This window comes from Aquila chrysaetos, chromosome Z (genome assembly GCF_900496995.4).
Source record: "Aquila chrysaetos chrysaetos chromosome Z, bAquChr1.4, whole genome shotgun sequence".
NCBI lineage: Eukaryota > Metazoa > Chordata > Aves > Accipitriformes > Accipitridae > Aquila > Aquila chrysaetos.
Genome location: NC_044030.1, coordinates 16,092,748 through 16,112,601, shown reverse-complemented (window position 1 = coordinate 16,112,601; position 19,854 = coordinate 16,092,748). Strand labels below are relative to the sequence as shown.

The following is a 19,854-nucleotide window of genomic DNA, read 5'->3' as shown; positions in this document are numbered from 1 at the left end:
GTAAGCCAAATCAACAAATAAGTGTTCTTTCAAGTTTTATTCACAGAATGACAGGATGTCTGCGGTTGGAAGGGTTGGAGACTCCACCACCTGCTTGGGCAACCTGTGCCAGTGCTCAGTCACCCTCACAGTGAAAAGTGATTCCTGATGTTTAGAGGGAACCTCCTGTGTTTCAGTTTGTGCCCATTGCCTCTGGTCCTGTCACTGGGCACCACTGGAAAGAGCCTGGCTCCGTCCTCCTTGCACTCTCCCTTCAGGTATTTATATACATTGACATCCCCCCTGAGCCTTCTGTTCTCCAGGCTGAACAGTCCCAGCCTTTCCTCATAGGAGAGATGCTCCAGTCCCTTCAGCATTTTTGTGGCCCTTTGCTGGACTCTCTCCAGTATGTCCATGTCTGTCTTGTATTGGGCAGCCCAAGGCCAGACACAGTACTCCAGGTGTGGCCTCACCAGTGCTGAGTAGAGGGGAAGGATCACCTCTCAACCTGCTGGCAACTGGGATACCATTAGCCTTCTTTCCAAAAAGGGCACATTACTGGCTCATGTCTAACTTGGTGTCCATCAGGACCCTCAGGTTCCTTCTCTGCCCAGCTGCTTTCCAGCTGGGTGGCCTCCAGCATGTACTCGTGCCTGGGGTAGTTCCTCCCCTTGTGTAGGACTTGGCATTTCCCCTTGTTCAACTTCATGAGGTTCCTGTCAGTCCATTTCTCCAGCCTGTTGAGGTCCCTGTGGATGGCAGCATGATCCTTTCTTGTATCAGCTACTTCTCCCAGTTTTGTGTCATCTGCAAACTTGCTGAGGGTATATGCTGTCCCATCATCCAGATATTGTTCCTGGAATTGTCTCACAGGAATGGAGCCAGTACTCACCCCTGGCGTACACCACTAGTCACGGGCCTCCAACTAGATGCTGTGCCACCACCCTCTGGCCCTGGCCATTCATCCTGTTTTCAGTCCACCTCATCCACTGCTCATCCATCCCATACATCAACAGCTTCTGTATGAGGATCTTATGGGAGACAGTGCCAAAGGCCTTGCTCAAGTCCAGGTAGACAATATCCACTGGCTCCCCTCATCTACTAGGCCAGTCATTTCATTGTAAAAGTTACCAAGTTGGTTATGACTTCCCCTTGGTGAAGCTATGCTGACTTCTACTGATGATTTTCTTGTTGATGTGCCTGGAAATGGTTTCCAGGTTTAGCTGCTCTGTCATCTTCCATGGGATTGAGGTGAGGCTGACAGGCCTTCAGTTCCCTTGATCCTCCTTCTTGCCCTTCTGGAAGACAGAAGTTATATTTGCTTTCCACTGGTCTTCAGGCACTTCCCCCAGTCACCAATCAATCAAAGATTATTGAGAGTGGCCTCACAATGACATCCGTCAGCTCCCACAGCACTTGTGGGTGCATCTCATCAGAGCCCGTGGACTTATTTTGCCCGTCCAGTTTGCTTAAGTCTTCCCTGACTTGATCCTCTTCCACCAAGGGCACATCTCCCTTGCTCCAGACTTTCCCCTTCATCGCTGGAACCTGGGACTCCTGAAGGCCAGTGTTGCTAGTAAGACTGAGGCAAAGATGGCATTCAGTACCTCAGCCTTTTCCATGTCCTGTGTAACCAGGTGACCCATCTCATTCGGCAACGGGCCCACATTTTCCCTAGCATTTCCCACCTATGTACTTATAGAAGCCCTTCTTGCCTTCATGTATTGTGTGGCAAGGTTTTGGTAGTGGGGGGGCTACAGGGGTGGCTTCTGTGAGAAGCTGCTGGAAGCTTCCCCTGTGTCTGACAGAGCCAATGCCAGCCGGCTCCAAGTCGGACCCGCCGCCAGCCAAGGCCGAGCCTGTCAGCGACAGTGGTAGTGCCTCTTGGATAACAGATGTCAGAAGGGAAAAAAGTTGCTGTGGAACAGAAACTTCAGCCAGAGGGAGGATCGAGAATAAGTAAGAAAGAGAAACAACCCTGCAGACCCCCAGGTCAGTGAAGAAGGAGGGGAGGAGGTGCTCCAGGCGCCGGAGCAGAGATTCCCTTGCCGCCCCTGGAGGTCCATGGGGGAGCAGATACCCACCTGCAGCCCGGGGAGGACCCCACGCCAGAGCAGGTGGGTTCCTGAAGGAGACTGTGACCCTGTGGGAAGCTCGCGCTGGAGCAGGCTCCTGGCAGGGCCTGTGGATCTGTGGAGAGAGGAGCCGACACTGGAGCAGGTTTTCTGGCAGGAATTGTGACCCTGTGGGGCACCCACACTGGAGCAGTCTGTGCCTGAAGGACTGCAGCCCGTGGGAAGGACCCACTCTGGAGCAGTTCACAAAGAACTGCAGCCCATGGGAAGGACTCACGTTGGAGAAGTTCATGGAGGACTGTCTCCCATGGGAGGGACCCCACACTGGAGCAGGGGAAGAGTGAGGAGTCCTCCCCCTGAGGAGGAAGGAGCGGCAGAGACAAGGTGTGATGAACTGACTGTAAACCCCATCCCCCTGTGCTGCTCAGGGTGGGAGGAGGTAAAGAAATGAGGAGTGGAGTTAAGCCTGTTAAGAAGGGAGGCGTGGGAGGGAAAGGTGTTTTAAGATCTGGTTTTATTTCTCATTATCCTCCTCTGATTTGCTTGGTAATAAATTAAACTCATTTCCCCAAGTTGAGTCTATTCTGCCTGTGACAGTAATTGGTGAGTGATCTTTCCCTGTCCTTATCTCAACCCACGAGGTTTTCGTCATATTTTCTTTCCCCTGTTCAGCTGAGGGCAAGGAGTAATAGAGTGGCTTTGGTGGGCACCTGGCATCCAGCCAGGGTCAACCCACCACTCTTTGACATCCCTGACCAGATTCAACTCCAGTTGAGCTTTAGCTTCTGTAACTTCATCCCTGGATGCTTGGAGAACGTCTTTGTGTTTCTCTCAAGTTACCCATCCTTGCTTACACCCTGTTCTGGTTTCAGCTGGGATAGAATTAATTTTCTTTCTAGTAGCTGGTATAGTGTCATGTTTTGGATTCAGTGTAAAAGGCATGTTGATAACACACTGATGTTTTCAATTGTTGCTAAACAGTGTTTATACTAAGGATTTTTCAGCTTCTCATTCCCAGCCAGCAAGAAGGCTGGAGGGGCACAAGAAGTTGGGAGGGGACACAGCCAGGGCACCTGACCCAAACTGGCCAAAAAGGTATTCCATACCATGTGATGTCATGCCCAGTATATAAACTGGGGGGAGTTGGCTTGGGGGAGTGGATCGCTGCTCAGGAACTAACTGGTCATTGGTTGGCGAGTGGTGAGCAATTGCATTGTGCATCACTTGTTTTGCAAACTCCAATCATTTTACTATTATTGTCATTTTATTATTGTTATTATTATCATTATTAGTTTCTTCCTTTCTGTTCTATTAAACTGTTCTTGTCTCAACCCACAAATTTTACTTTTTTTTTCCCCTGATTCTCCCCCCTACCCCACTGGGGGGGGGGGGCGGTGAGTGAGTGGCTGCATGGTGCTTAGCTGCTGGCTGGGGTTAAACCACGACAGTCCATTTTGGCACCCAACGTGGGGGATGAAGGGTTGAGATAATGACAGATCTGACCAGAGCATGTTAAAACAAATTTGTTACAAGCATTCATTACATTAGCTTAATAGTTGCTGGTCACAGTGTCAATTTATGAGCTCTTAGAGTTGTGGCGCTTGTTTTTAGAGTTCTGTTATGTATCACCTCACTTGCTGTATATAGTCCCATATGGAGAGTGGAGACTAACAGTTGGCTATCGTGGCCTGAATGAAGTCACGCTGCCACTGAGTGCTGCCGAGCTGGACATGCTAGAACTTCAATACGAACTGGAGTTGAAGGCAGCCAAGTGATACAACACAACTGATATTGCTAATGCGTTTTTCTCAATCCCTCTGGCAGCAGCGTGCCAGCCACGGTTTGCTTTCACTTGGAGACGTGTCCAGTACACTTGGAATCGATTGCCCCAGGGGTGGAAACACAGCCCCACCATTTGCTATGGACTAATCCAGACTGCACTGGGGAAGGGTAAAGCTCTGGAACACCTGCAATACACTGATGACATCATCATATGGGGCAATACAGCAGAAAAAGGTTTTGAGAAAGGGAAGAAAATAATCCAAATCCTTCTGAAAGCCAGTTTTGCCACAAAAGAAGTTGAGGTCAAGGGACCTGCACAGGAGATCCAATTTTTAGGAATAAAATGGCTAGGTGGACGTTGTCAGATCCCAATGGACATGATTGACAAAATAGCAGCTATGTCTTCATCGACTAATAAAAAGGAAACACAGGCCCTCTTAGGTGTTGTGGGTTTTTGGAGGATGCATATTCCAAATTACAGTCTGATTGTAAGCCCTCTCTACCAAGTCACCCAGAAGAAGAATGATTTTAAATGGGGCCCTGAGCAACAACAAGCCTTTGAACAAATTAAACGGGAGATTGTTCATGCAGTAGCCCTTGGGCCAGTCTGGGCAGGACAAGATATTAAAATTGTGCTCTACACCACAGCCGGGGAGAATGGCCCTACCTGGAGCCTCTGGCAGAAAGCACCTGGGGAGACCCGAGGCCGACCCCTGGGGTTTTGGAGTCAGGGATACAGAGGATCCGAGGCTCGCTACACTCCAACTGAAAAAGAGATATTGGCAGCATATGAAGGAGTTCAAGCTGCCTCAGAAGTGGTTGGTACTGAAACACAGCTCCTCTTAGCACCCCAACTGCCGGTGCTGGATGTTCAAAGGGAGGGTCTCCTCTACACATCATGCAACTGATGCCACGTGGAGTAAGTGGGTTGCACTGATCACACAACGCGCTCAAATAGGAAACCCCAGTCGCCCAGGAATTGTGGAAGTCATCACGGACTGGCCAGAAGGCAAAGATTTTAGAACATCACCGGAGGAGGAGGTGACACAGGCTGAAGAGTCCCCACTGTATAATAAACTGCCAGAAAATGAGAATCAATATGCCCTGTTCACTGATGGGTCCTGTCGCACTGTAGGAAAACATGGGAGGAGGAAGGCTGCTGTATGGAGTCCTACACAACAAGTCGCAGAAACTGCTGAAGGAGAAGGTGAATTGAGTCAGTATGCAGAGGTGAAAGCCATCCAGCTAGCTTTAGACATTGCTGAATGAGAAAAGTGGCCAGTGCTCTATCTCTGTACTGACTCATGGATGGTGGGAAGTGCCCTGTGGGGGTGGTTACAGCAATGGAAGCTGTAACCCATCTGGGCTGCCCCATTATGGCAAGATATTGCTGCCCAGCTAGAGAATCTGGCTGTAAAAGTACATCTGTTAGATGCTCACATACCCAAGAGTCGGGCCACTGAAGAACATCAAAACAACCAGCATGTGGATCAGGCTGCCAAGATTGAAGTGGCTCAAGTGGATCTTGACTGGCAACCTAAGAGTGAATTATTTATGGCTCGGTGGGCCCATGACACCTCAGGCCATCAGGGAAGAGATGCAACATGCAGATGGGCTCGTGATCAAGGGGTGGACTTGACCATGGACACTATCACACAAGTTATCCATGAACAGGAAACATGCTGCAATCAAGCAAGCCAAGCGGTTAAAGCCCCTGTGATATGGAGGGCGATGGCTGAAATACAAATATGGGGAGGCCTGGCAGGTTGACTACATCACGGTCCCATAAACTTGCCAAGGCAAGTGCCATGTGCTTACAATGGTGGAAACAACCACCAGATGGCTGGAAACATATCCCATGCCCCATGCCACTGCCTGGAACACTATCCTGGGCCTTGAAAAGCAGGTCTTATGGTGACATGGTACCCCAGAAAGAATTGAGTCAGACAATTGGACTCATTTCCGAAACAACCTCATAGACACCTGGGCCAAAGAGCATAGCATTGAGTGGGTATATCACATCCCCTATCATGCACCAGTATCTGGGAAAATCGAACCATACAATGGACTGTTAAAGACTATACTGAGAGCAATGGGGGCAGGGTGGAACCTTCAAACATTGGGATACACATTTAGCAAAAGCCACCTGGCTAGTCAACACCAGAGGATCTGCCAATTGGGCTAGCCCTGCCCAGTCAGAACTTTTACGTACTGTAGAAGGGGATAAAGTTCCTGTAGTGCACATAAAAAAAAAAAGTTAGGGAAGACAGTCTGGGTTACTCCTGCCTCAGGCAAAGGCAAACCCATCCATGGGATTGCTTTTGCTCAAGGACCTGGATGCACTTGGTGGGTGATGTGGAAGGATGGGAATGTCCAATGTGAACCTCAAGGGGATTTGATTCTGGGTAAGAATAGCCAGAATTAAACTGTATGATGTCAGTTGCTATATAACCCTGCTGCTGTATGTTATCATTACTATAATTGTTATATGCTACGTCAGTGGTATTACAGTAAGAATCACTTAGATCAAGCAAGAATGAACTTTGATAAAAGTGAGTGAAGCACAGTAGTGATGCAAACAGAACTGACTTCAGCATGCAACAATCCAACAGTGCCCACCATCCTTCTGCTGCGCCCAGTGTCACCCGCCTGCCACATCGCACCGAAGCCCGATCCTGCCCTGCTGACTGAGCAGACTTCACACCATCCCTCCCGCACAGAAAGACAGATGGAGCCCAAAGTCAGAGACTAAATGAACTCAAGAAACATTTTATAGAGATGGCCCATAGACTGAGGGAATGATATCTCTTTGTGTGTATACATATATATATGTGTGTGTATATATATTATATATATATATCTCAAAGGATGGAAAAGGTGATGGTGATTGATTAGGATGTATTGGAAAGCATGTGACCTGAGAATGATGTAAATGGTATAAATAAGGGGTGGATATTGTCCTGGTTTCAGCTGGGATAGAGTTAATTTTCTTCCTCGTAGCTGGTACAGTGTTATGTCTTGGACTCAGTATGGGAATAATGTTGATAACACACTGATGTTTTCAGTTGTTGCTAAGTAGTGTTTGTACTAAGGATTTTTCAGCTCCTCATGGCAGCCAGCAAGAAAGCTGGTGGGGCACAAGAAGTTGGGAGAGGACACAGCCAGGACACCTGACACAAACTGGCCAAAGGGGTATTCCATAATATGTGACATCATGCCCAGTATATAACCTGGGGGGAGCTGGCCAGGGGCTGATTGTGGCTCAGGAACTAACGAGGCATTGGTCAGCAAGTGGTGAGCAATTGCATAGTGCATCACTTGTTTTGCAAACTCCAATCCTTTTATTATTATTGTAATTTTATTATTGTTATTATTATCATTATTAGTTTCTTCCTTTCTGTTCTATTAAACTGTTCTTGTGTCAACCCACGAGTTTTACTTTTTTTTTTCCTGCCGATTCTCTCCCCCATCCCACTGGGAGGAGTGAGAGAGCAGCTGTGTGGTGCTTAGTTGCTGGCTGGGGTTAAACCACGACACACTCTTTGGATGCTTCCTTCTTGTGTTTGAGTTTGGCCGGGAGTTCCTTGTTCATCCACACAGACCTCCTGGCATTTTTGCCTGACTTCCTATTCTCTGGGACGGACTGCTCTTAAGCCTGGAGGAGGTGAGCCTTGAATATTAACCAGCTTTCTTAGGCCCCTCTTCACTCCTGGGCCTTATCCCATGGGATGCTTCCAAGCAGATCTCTGAAGAGACTGAAGTCTGCTCCCCTGAAGTTCAGGGTTGAGAGCTTGCTTTTCACCCTCCTGAACTCCACCATCTCATGGTCACTGCAGCCAGGGCTGCCTTTGGCCCAACAAGCTCCTTGCTGGTGAGTATGAGGTCCAGCAGACCACCTCTCCTCTGTCTCCTCTATCACTTGGGTCAGGAAGTTGTCGTTGATGCACTCCAGGAACCTCCTGGATTGATTATGTCCTGCTGTGTTGTCCTGCCAGTAGATATCAGGGTGGTTGAAGTCCCCCATTCTTTGGCCTCAATAATAGTGCTCATCTTACCTACTCAGAAAACATGGAGCCTGGCATTTCTTTATCTGTGGTTTTGGAAAAGGATGGCTTAAATGATACCTTGCTTCTCTCAGTGTGCCTTACTAATGCTTGGAGCACCAATCGATCACAAATGGAGGCAGGAATAAGTCTTCCCAGATGAAGCGGCTAATGAAAAAGTTATAGGGCAAGTTGCTTGCTTGCTTGACCTTGCATCACACTGCAATTTCAAAGCAGATTTGGGATCATTGTGTTTACTCTCCTGGGCTGAGCAAACTTCTTGCACTGCTGCTGGTAGCAGGTAGACAAAGCACAGGGAGGAGAGGACAGTTAGGGCCCCGAAGTCTAGAGGCAGAAGCAAAAATGAGAGCAGGCTCTTAAAGGAGTCTGCAGTGGGCGTTATCAGTTTCACAGCAAACCTGAGGAATAGTGGAACTGCTAGATTTCTGGGGAAAAAACCAAGTCCTACATGCTTGGCGTACAGTGGAAAGAATCACTGTAGTAGACTAGACTATAAGCTTGATGATGTGAATCTGGTGTTGTTGAAACTGAAACACTGCAAGTAATTGCAAACGTCAAGTCAGGTTATGATAGGTTGGATTACTATGCTGGTAGTTACGGAAGCAGCTATTTTGTGCTACTGTATCCTCAATTTCTACAGCTGTCTATTCAGTTCATTCACTGAAATGGGAAACTGTATCCCACACAGAGCAACAAGAAGTGAGAAAAAAATTATTCAGTGGCACAGAACATGTTTTGCTGCTTGCTGTATCTGTATGATACCCAGAGTATCACTGAAGAACTAAAGCTTGGAAGAAGCCATACATTGTACTCAATATCCTGCTTGAAGGCCTAAGGGCTGGGTCCTCCTTCTTGCTAGCTCTTGCCTTCATTTGCTAGTACCTTTTTGCTGAAGGCTTACTGTACTGCTGCCAGTGTATTTCTTTGGGACATAGCTTTTATGTCAGTCACTAGCTTATTACAAAGCAGAATGCTAAACTGGTGGTGTTTCTGCTGCCCTTCGTGCATTAGTACTAGGATCTTTCCCCAAGCTGCTCTGTGGTGAATGGAGTGGTTTGGACTGCTTAAAGAATCACCGTCAAGGGTATTAGCAAAAATGATTTAATAGGAATTTATAAAAAAAGGTGACTTCACAGAACGTGATGGCAAGGTTCACTCTATTACTTAATACATGGATGAAACATACAAAGAAAATCAAGTTGGAATCAAACTAGAATTATTTATACAGAGACCAAAGATGCAACAGGGTAAAAGAGAAACATAAAAAGGAATATGGAGTTAAAATTGTTTTTTCATGATTTGCACAGAAATCGGGGATGTAAAAAGGTAGGGAATACCCTCCTGTTGAGTTACGAGGTTCAGAGAAGACCCCCTTGCTTTCTAAGCTCCTGTTGGTGCTTAGGTGCAGCTGGACTCACTCCTAGACCCAGATTTGGGGAACGGTTTATGTCTAAAGGAATTATGTGTGTAACAGCAGTCTGAGGTTCATTCACAGTTTGAGGTGAATCAGGATTTAGAAAAGGCAATACTTATACTACACTTGCTATAGGATACACAGGTTAATTCATACAGGCATGCACACAGACACTGAGAGAGAGAGATAAAACCAAAGCTAAGGTAGGTATAGCTTAAAAATTCCCCTTGAGTTCAGTGAAAATATTCACGTCAAATGTCTCGGCATTTTTCTCAATGGGTGAAGGGTTGAGCCTCAAGGAACGAAGGGTTTCAGCCCAGGTCCCATTGTCAGTTCTTGGCAATGGTCCTCCAATTTTCACAAACTGGAGAGTTCACGAGCTCCGAGAGGCATTCCCCTCAGAGGGAGATGCTGGTCACAGCCCACTGCAGTCTGGGAGAGCTCAAAGGGCCTTGCTTAGGACCGCCGTTCATAGGTTTGTGAGATAATTAGCTTTAGTCATCAGCAAATTACTGGAATTCCAGTAGCACTGGTACTGTTTCACATGAGCTACGATTCAGATAAGGGAGGACTCCAAGGCTGTCAGGAGATGACTAACGTTCCTGGTTCTGCATCTCCGCCTCTGCTAGGCAACAGGAGTCCTTTGTATGGTCAGTGCTGCTCCCTGCCATAGCCACGCAAGAGTTCCTGTTATGGTCAGGGGACACTTAGCTGCCCAACTCATTACACAAACGCTAAGTCCTAATGGCAGTTTCTGAGATGGAGGGGGAATGCACCACCACACTCTCTGCCAAGGCCAGCCACCCTCCTGGGAGCTAGACCTAGCCCATCCTCTAGATTAGCTGTGGTGTCATCAAGCATGAAGCAGAATTGGCCACCATGGTCTTGAGAGTAAGTCAAGAATAGAAACATTACCCCAACTGTGTTGATGCAGCTATGGGTATGGGGAAAGGAGAACTGAAATCTCCCTGGGAAAAAAGGCTATGGAATCATTTTTTATATAATACACAGCCATCTGAAGCAAAATAATGTCCTGTTGTCATCTGAAGGCACTGCACTGAGCTTGGTTTGCCCTAGCTGTTTTGATACATGTGGTTAAGCAAAACAAGGAACAAGGGTGCTTACTGAACTGAGAACAAGTAGCATGTTTTAGTGCTGTTTAGCCTCAGGACAGTTATGGAGGAGTCTCAGCCCTCACCAGAGGTAGGAGTACTTTCCGTTCCTCCTCCTGACTCAGCCAAACTGTCCTACTGATAGAGCAAAGGCTCCTGCTGGTCACATTTGTATAGCTCACTGATGGGCTCATTCAAGTAAAATTCTGCCTACAGAATTTCATTCCAGCTGAGACAAAGAAAGAAAAAAAAAAAGTAGGTAAAACATGCAGGGGATTGCAATTCTGCAAGTACCTGAAGGAGAACTACTACATGTGAGGTACAAAAACCATGCTACCAGCTGTCTTTATAAAATGAAACCCATAACATTTTACAAGAGCTAGAGATGTTTTCTAAGACTAACAGTTTCCAGATACTCAAGTTACAACACACGCACTGTCATGTAGCAGCTATTTCCAGGAAGAAAAACCAAGTTCTCGTCATGACACTTTAGCGTCAAAGCAGTAAGAAAAGCGTAAGCTCTGTCCCAAGCCAGATGGTAGAACAAGACTAAACTACTGCACTAGAGGTTAAATCTGGACCTGTCTTCTCAGCATATTTTCTGAAAGAAGTTTTTTTGCTAAGATTTTTCTGTGAATAGCTGTCTAAAAAGAAGGGGGTGGTGTCTTTAAACCAACATCTGGTCTAAGAAAAGAGGCAATGAACAATTTTGTAATTATATTGGAAATGCTTCATCTACAATAATTAGAACATTCATACAGCATTTTCAAGAGTCAGCTTAAAATAATGCACACAATACATTAATTTTCAGAACATCCTAGATGCATCAGTTGGTTGTATTCACTGACAGTAAGTTTCTCTCCTCTGCAGGTTCACATACCCCCACCAACAGGGCTGGTACTACTTTCCATGACACACCACTGAGGGGTATCTGATTTCAGTAACCAAGGTGGAAGTCAAGCTTCACATGCCAGCAGGCTGACAGATTCCAAACCGCATGCGTGCTGATAAAGCCCGGAGGTTTTTACTCATGCGTGGTAGCAAAGGAAGCTCCTGCAGCAGCCAAGCAACCAGTGGCTCTATATGCAGTATGGTGCAGGACAGCAGCCAAACAGTACTCAGCAATGAACCACAGCAAGCTTCACATCTAGCTCCAGGGTCAGGAACAAAGCTGACAGAGAAAGGGACTACTTGACCTTAAGCACAGTAGCTTCAGAGAGCATATGGATCACGTAACTTTAATAAGCCTGTGAAGATTAACCATATCCTTGTCAGCTTCACCTATTATGTGGCTACATTAGAGCCAGTCTGTATTTAACAAACACCAGTACAAGCCCAAAACATTAACATGTTATCCTAACTGGTACAAAACTTAACTATATCTTAGCATGAATTATAAGTACTTGTGCATACTTTATTAACAGAGTATAAGATCTAGAATTCCTAAAAAGACCACCACAGAATCTTATTTTAAGCCTGGGCAACTGCACACATACAGGAATTACAAGGCTTGGGGTAAAAGACAAGCAGGGAAGGGAGATTTCTTGACCAAGAGGCAGGGGTGAAGTGCAATCAACTTCATTTGAGCTTGCATCCTGGAGCTTTACACAAATTGCAAAGTCAGTTTAATTAGTTTATTTCTTTATGCTTTTAGAAACAACTATGGCTGGATAGAACAACAAATAGCGGGAAGTGAGGGTGAACTGCTTGCAGTCCTTCACTCATCCACTAATGCATACAAAACAAGCATCACAAGTTATTCACTGGCCCATTTATGATGTCTGACACTGAACACCACCTCTAGGGTGATGCTCATCATCTTCATAAACTTCTCCATTATAGTGGTGTTTTCTTTTTTGGGATGGATCAAAGTCCACTAAATCCACTTGTTCCATTTCCTCAGTTTCTTCTATTTCCTGCCTTGTAGGTAGCAGTTTTTCAAGTAAAGACAGCTTGTCTGAAGAGAGGAAGCCACTCTCTGGAAAGTTCACCTGAAATCATCAAGAACTGGGGTTACTCAAGTCTGCCTGAACTGGTCTTTTTCCATCCCACTACAGGTCCAATACCTGCCAAAGTCAGCTTTACCATCACAGATGACTTAAACCCAGTGCTTAAAATAAATAAATAAATAAAACCCAAGTCATGAGGCTATTTTTTAATGCCTGCAAGAAGTTAGCTTCTAACTGGCAACTGAACCAAATCTTATCCAACATTTCTTCTGCCTCTGGCTGCCCTCTGGAATCACCCTAGAAGCAAAGTACAGGATATATCAACATCAGAGATATAGCTGAATCTCCTCTAAAACCATAGCAGACAGAGCCTGCTTGCCATAGCTCCCACCATTAGCTTCTCTCCAGAGAAGAAATCAGCATTTTCTAGCCTACTTCTTTGCTCCAGCACAGGGAAGTTACTAATCCAACCTCCCTACAGGATGATAGAAACTAAAGAATGTGCCAACCAAACGGAAATTCACAAGGTATCTGAAGAAATTCTTCTGGTACTTAAAGTACTTGCGGCTCAGAGTGTTCCAAAGCTTTCTCTGCATTCTGAACTGTAATTCTGTTTGATAGATTACATGTTCTTACCATTGTCAAAAACAAATACCAAACCAGGACATCTGACAGTTGGTATCTCTTCTTGATTGAGGTAATGCTTAGAGGTTAAATTTTGGATGAATATTCAGTGCTGAACTGCACCATGGAAGTAAGTTGATCCACTTACCCTGAATTCTACGATCAGCCGTCCTTTCTCATATGGTCTGCGATAAATTGGCATACCTTCATTCAACACGCACTTAACAGCCCCATGCTTGACAACCTGGCCTAAAAAAAAAACACAACCAAAAACCAAAAACAAAAACAAAAAACAAAGAAAGAAAACACAAACACCGAAAAAAGGAAGGGAACCATCCAGGCAACAGGAGCACCTTTAGTTTTAACTCCCTTCAATGTTCATGTAACCTACATTGTGGTTAGACAGCTACACCAATATGTAGTAGTCTAACAGGGACTTGCTGCCTGGTAACTTCTGAGTAGGAAAGCAGGTTGACATCTACATTACATTCTTGTAACCTTGTTATGCTTCCCAAAGGAAGCATACTTACAAATTTATTAAGTGCTCCTCTCCAAAGCTGAAAAAGTGGTTTTCAGAGACCTACGGCCTTCAATTCTCATAAGGTATCCTCAGGATACAGGTGTGTCCATGAGGTAAGGTGTGTTATTATATCACGCAAAGAGAAAGTTACTGCTGACTGCTATCCAAAAATCCTTTTTTGTTTAAAGATTTGTACTGCAGAGACTGGGAAGAAAAGCTTGATACCAGCACGCATCCCTTGTACATCAAGATGGGATGTTTCTGTTCCTTTAAATTTCTAGCTTACATTCACTGTATGCTTGGACTTCTAGCAGAAAGCAAACCAACACTTACCAGGATGGGAGGTAATAATAATAGTTCTATTATCCAGCGTTGTGATAGGCTTTTGAAAGCCACATAGTGCTTCAACCAGTTGAATATCCATAGACATAAGAAGGTCTTCGTCTCGTCTAAGGCAGAAGCAATCAAAAACAGTCACAGAGAGGGAGAAACAGTAAAAGGATCATACCCAACTTCAGTATTTAACTTGTCAAAGACAACAGAAGCCTGGGCAATTAAATAAAGAGTACTGAATATTGATACAGCACCTCAAGCCAGCAATTACAGGAATGATGCTCACACTGAGAGCCATTACTGATCAAGTCTAGCTATCAAAAGTGTAGAAGTGTTTATTGAAAAGAAATAAATAACAGCAAGGCTCACTTGCACCCAGTTTCACTTCACAGCTCCTTCCCAATTCTAGGAAAAAAGTTGTCTCTCAGCCTCCTAAACATTGCAACTGGGACAATTAATCCCCTCCTTTATGTAGATTAATACTTTAAGTGCATCAGCTAGCTTCACATTATTGTTACACTCGCTTTCTGAAGATCTGGTACTAGGGAAGTTTGAACAGGTGATGGCCACTCTGGGTTATGATGAAAGTACCTTCTAGAAAGCACTAAGAAGTATCTGGAAGAGATAATGTAATTGTTTTAATTGCCCATTCTGACTTCAGTACGGCAGTGTTAGTGATGTCTGCATGTACTGCATATGTTCAAGGGCTACAAAATCCTCCAGCCTATTCAAAGAAATTAGTTATTTCACTCACCCTGTTTTAAAGGTCTCTGAGAGGAGACTTGCCTGAAAAGTTAATTTTAGACTGCAGGAGAGGGGGAACATTCCACTTGTCCCAGAGCAGCATGACCTCAGCATAGTCCCACAAGACCAGTAACATCAAGGCTTATCTAAGGACGCTAGAACTGAAGGCAGTGGGCAGAAAGCTGGACAAAAACAAGCCATCAGTTGTGACTTCAAGTCCCAGGTAACCACACAAACAGTCTGGCTCCAACTGTCCCTTCGGCACAGCTGGTTCAGTATCTGGTTTCACTGGAAGTTAAGAAAAATCAGCTGAGTAAGCTTATCCAAAGCGAACAGAACTGATTCTTAGCCTGTGAGCTCAGTGTTCTTCAGCACAGAGTTTTGGCACCGATTTCCAGAGCTCAGCACCATATAGGACAGTCAGGCAGACCAGCTGCAGGTTTCCCAAGAACCTTTGACTCACCATTCCTATTTACAAGTACAGTGTCAGTGGTTGGTGTTGAGACAAATGCTTTCTCTAAATCCATTGATTCCCTTGTTACTGGTCTGAACAGAAGCAGTGAGACACAAAGTGCAACACATTTCTGCGAGATGACCAGTGTTGCTTTTAATCAGACCAAAATGTACTGGACAGACTCATTCCATAAACATTAACTTGAAACACCAAGCAGTACTGTCCAGTAACATGAAATACTTGAGACATGGTCAATGCTGCTTGAATCACTTTTGCTTTCGCAAGAAAGGACAGGACTGATTACCCTGCCCAGTGCACTCAGGCAGGAAATGAAGTGTGGGAAACCACCTTTAGTCAGAAGGGTGCATGTTATATTCAGTAGTTTGTCATAAATAAAATCCCTGAGCAAAAGTGAACACACTAGAAGTTTTCTGTACCCTGAAGCCAAGTGAGCAATGAACAGCTGCCTACACTAAATAGTAATTTTGAGGTAAGTGATGGGATGCTATCCTAGAAAGAGCAAGGAAATAATCACAAATCTTCGTATCTATTGAACAAAATCCCAATTATTTTAAAAGTTCTTAAAATTCAAGATTTGTAAACTCTTAATAACTGTAACTGGTTTTGTTTGCCTGCCATCCCCTTCTACTGCCAAAGCTCACATAAGAGTATCTCGTGCTATTAGAACACAAGTGGCTGTGACTAGTTGTACTAGGATTCCTGCACACCTCAGTACTCCTTTGGCCACCCAAACTCGCAGGCAAGCTCTAGCCACATGATCCTATCTACTGATATTTCCAGTAGATAAAAGGTGAGTGGTAACCAAGGAAGCATGTGGACAAGCATCTCATGAGTTAACACAAAGGACTTTCACACTTTTTACCTTGTAAATACAGAGTGGTCTTTTTGATCCAAGACAATAATAATGTCCCCTGGCTCTAGTCCTGGCTCTTGGTCCCCTTCACCATGGAAAGTTATTTTCTGACCATCCTTCATTCCTATTGAAGAAAACAAACAAACATTTTTCATATTTTTTAAGTGAAAGGCAGCAATAAGAAATATTTTTATAGGCACAAGCTGGTAGTACCAGGAGATCTCTGTATCTTTAAATTAGAACATCAGGACCCTCCCTTAAAGTATTCATAATTTTTTTTTAATCCACTCACATGTCCAACAGATTTTAGTGGTGCCAACCTGAACTATGTCTCAAGACCATTAATCTTAATTGTAATGCAAAATAGCCACCTGCCAAGAAAAAGTTGTTACGGGAAACATTATTAGAACAGCTTTTGTTATACACACAAGTACTAAAAAGGAAACAGAAAACACTGCATACAAAATACATTTTGAGAGCAAGTGACCAATCTGCTTCTTCAGATTTAGAAATATATGTGGCAGAGCTACTTACGAAACACGATCTCAGTGCCTGCTGAGTGCAAGAAGCACTACCCCTAGGACTGTAACCATCACGTAAGAAACCCATTTCACCCCCACACAAGTCTCTCTGCCATAAATTCTAGCTGCCTCATGCTAGCTCACAGTCTGTTTTTCTATACGGAAGGGAAAAGACACTCTTCTCAGCGATTTCCCTGTTTAAAATGTCAGTAATATATCCATACTAGCCCTCACATTTAATGTTACTGTAGGATATTCCCTGTTACAAACAAATTGAGGCATTGCATAAGGTGTGCTTACACATACAACAGTTGCAATAATAGTGAGGCGCAAGTCTGTGGAAGCCATGTGCTTGTCAGCTTGCACTGTCTTACAAGCTGCACTACTCCAGAGACTTCTCCCACCACCTTTTGAGCGGCCTCCTCAACAGAGACGCCTTTGTCACTCAACACTGTTGCGTTCTCCCATCACTGCAAGGGTTTGTGTATCAAGTTGCATTTTGCCAGGCAAAGAGTACCTGCAGTGAGCAGCACTGTCAGGGTTGCATAGCAAACAGAGTTCTAAGCATGAAAGGCTTAGCACTGTCTCTGCACCCTATTACTATAGCAGACCTGGTTCCCCTTCACACTGAAACACAGTAGAAGTGATCGGAGTCTGCAGGGTTTCCTACAGGCAGGGAAAACTCATTAGGCAAGCTGAGCCAAGAAGTGATTAGTTTTATTTTAATCGGTCCAGCTACCTGATCAAGATTTGTGCTTATGAGGCTGCTCAAAAGTAATTCACCACTTACAATAGTGCAGTTTTCAGAATTCATTTAGTTATGTGCCCAGGTATTAGATGTGAACATAGCAGTAATAAACCTTCCCTAAAAACAAGTCTCCTAGTTTTTACAGGCAGCAACAGGCAATTTTACTGTACATGTATTCAGCAGTGTTACTCACCAAATCAACACCATGCATTTGCTAAATCTGATTTAGTGCTGCGAAGTCAGTCAGTACATCCAAGTTCAATACTTCATCTTAGTAAGACACCTCACCTTTGTCAATGTGAACTTCTAGTATCTTCTTCTCTCTAACAATTTTTCTGCCAGTGCAGCTCTTACACCGGTCCTTGGGGCTAATACGCTCCCCGTGCCCCTGACACTCCATACACACAGACTGGATTTGTTGCACCATTCCTGGCCCAATCTGGTGAATTCTGATCTGCATGCCTGTTCCTCTGCAATTAGGACAGCATTCTACTGCACCTTTCTTACCACCACGACCTGAGGAGAATGAAAATCGAGATGGATAGTTATGTGCTACTAGAAAAAAAAAAAACCACAAAACCTTTAGAAGTAACTTGTGTTTAGTTTCAGTTTCACAGTTACCTTCACATTTGTCACAGATAACATTCTTCTGCAGTGCAAGTTTCCTCGTTGCACCATTGTACATATCTTCTAAACTTACTGACAACTGATGGACCACATTTTTGCCTATAAAAGAAAACAGATATTTACTCAAGTTTGAAAGCTTGGTCTCCAAGTAACAGTAAGCTTCCTGTGTCACTATGCTCAAGTCACAACAAACCAAGTCTATGAGCTTTAACATCCTGTTTTAGTATAGCTTTATCTTGTTGTGCTGGTATTAGTCAATAGCCCCTTCCTATCTGATGTCAAATTAGGTAACAATGCTAATGGCTTTGTCAGTAATGTTTCTCCGTTAGAGTAAGTCAGAGACTCTACTGTGAAAGCACAAACAATAACAGAAACAAAATATGTAGAACCTTAGACATTTAAGTTTTATAATGCAAGACTTCAGTTTTAACAAAGTGACTGAACATTGTCTCCTACAAGGAAGCGGGAGACACTGTGTAGAGTCAGCCAAGTACTTTCTTCCTCTCACCAGGGGACTTTCTGGAAACCGAATTGAGTCGTTACATTTTTATACTCAGGAATTAATTAGAACTTTAGCTATTGCAGGCTTAATTTTGTGAAGGATACCAAGTTCTGGCTTACTAGGAACATTTTGATACAACACTGAAACATTTTGATACAAACCCTTTTTTCTTCCCTTTGTCACTAGATCTACCCTAAGAAGTGATGGGGTCAGCACTACTCTTAACCAGTTTAATTAACACTAGAGTCTTTCCCAGTGTGATTAATCTGGACTTTAATCTTGGAGCAGCATTTTACTGCAGCTTCAACTCAATTCCACTGAACAGCACAGCGAACAAAAAGGTTTCACAGACTGAATTTGATCTGGCTACCTTATTTAGATACAGTTACTTGCAATTAAAGACCAAATTCACATTGAGACGCTACACTTACAGTAGCTTAGTGAAAAAATCATTTTAAGATATGTTACCGTTCCGTTTCCTATTCAGCCTGAGGGCAGCTGGGCTTACGCTCAGCTAAAGGCTTTCCAAACCCGAAATCTGGTTAGCTATTAACATGAGACAATGCACAAGAGAACAAACTACCACCGTATGAACGGAATGCCCTCCCCTGCTCGTTTCAGGTGTTACGGGCTCGGGACAGTGTCTTTTCCGTTTTTGAGATCAAGCCTGTAACTTCATTTCAACGCTATTTAAAGTCTTACACCTCCGGCGTTCTCCTCAGAGACGGTGACCCTGTCTACCCCACCGATCACGCTGTAAAGTCTGGGAAAGTGTCGGAAGACGGCACGTTACCTCGTCTCTCCCTCTGCATCCTCCCACCGCCGCCAAAGAACATATCGAAGATGTCCATGGGTGACCCGAAGCCACCACCGGAGCCACCCTCTTTGATGGCTTGCTCGCCTCCTTTGTCATACAGGTCCCTCTTCTTTGGGTCTGACAGTACTTCGTAAGCTTGGGAAATCTGCTTAAACTGCGGGAGACGTACATCGTGCCTCAGACACCCGAGCCTTGAAACCCCGAACGGCCCCCCCCGGCCGGCCCCCCCCCCCCCGGCCACCCTCCCGCTCCCGCCAAGCCCTTCCCAGCCCGTCCGCCCCCTCGCCCTCCGTGCCAGTACCCTCCGGGGCAGCTGGCCCCGCAGCCCCGTCCCGTCCCGTCCCGTCCCGCCGCCGACCTTCTCGCCCTCATTGGGGTTCTTGTCAGGGTGGTACTTGAGCGCTAGTTTTCGGTAAGCCTTCTTCAGCTCCTCGGCGGAGGCGTTGGGCTTCACGCCCAGCACATCGTAGTAGGTAGTCTCCTTCACCATGGCGGAGGACGGCCCCTGAGCCGCGGGCAGTCCCGCACCCCGCGGAGGCTCCTCGCCCAGCGCCGACCCCGACTTTTCTGGAAAGTTCGGAGCCGGTCCCAGATCCGGGCCCTTTTAAGCCGGCACCGCCCCGCCCCCGGAAGTCCCGCCCCGCCGGCCGCCTGCCTCTGGAGGGCGGGCGGCCAATAGGGGTGGGGGGAGGAAGGCGGCTGGCCAATCACCGCT

At 45.3% G+C, this 19,854-nt stretch overlaps 1 protein-coding gene across 1 annotated transcript; it reads right to left on the bottom strand.

Moving 5' to 3' along the window:
- Positions 1–11,130: 11,130 nt before the first annotated feature.
- DNAJA1 (DnaJ heat shock protein family (Hsp40) member A1) lies at positions 11,131–19,765 on the bottom strand. Its single transcript, XM_030005009.2, has 8 exons — positions 19,498–19,765; positions 19,116–19,293; positions 17,815–17,919; positions 17,482–17,709; positions 15,934–16,048; positions 13,853–13,968; positions 13,148–13,248; positions 11,131–12,417 (listed from the first exon to the last, which is right to left on the bottom strand). The coding sequence occupies exons 1-8, from the start codon at positions 19,627–19,629 to the stop codon at positions 12,199–12,201; spliced, it is 1,194 nt and encodes a 397-aa protein (XP_029860869.1). The 5' UTR covers positions 19,630–19,765; the 3' UTR covers positions 11,131–12,198.
- Positions 19,766–19,854: the final 89 nt, after the last annotated feature.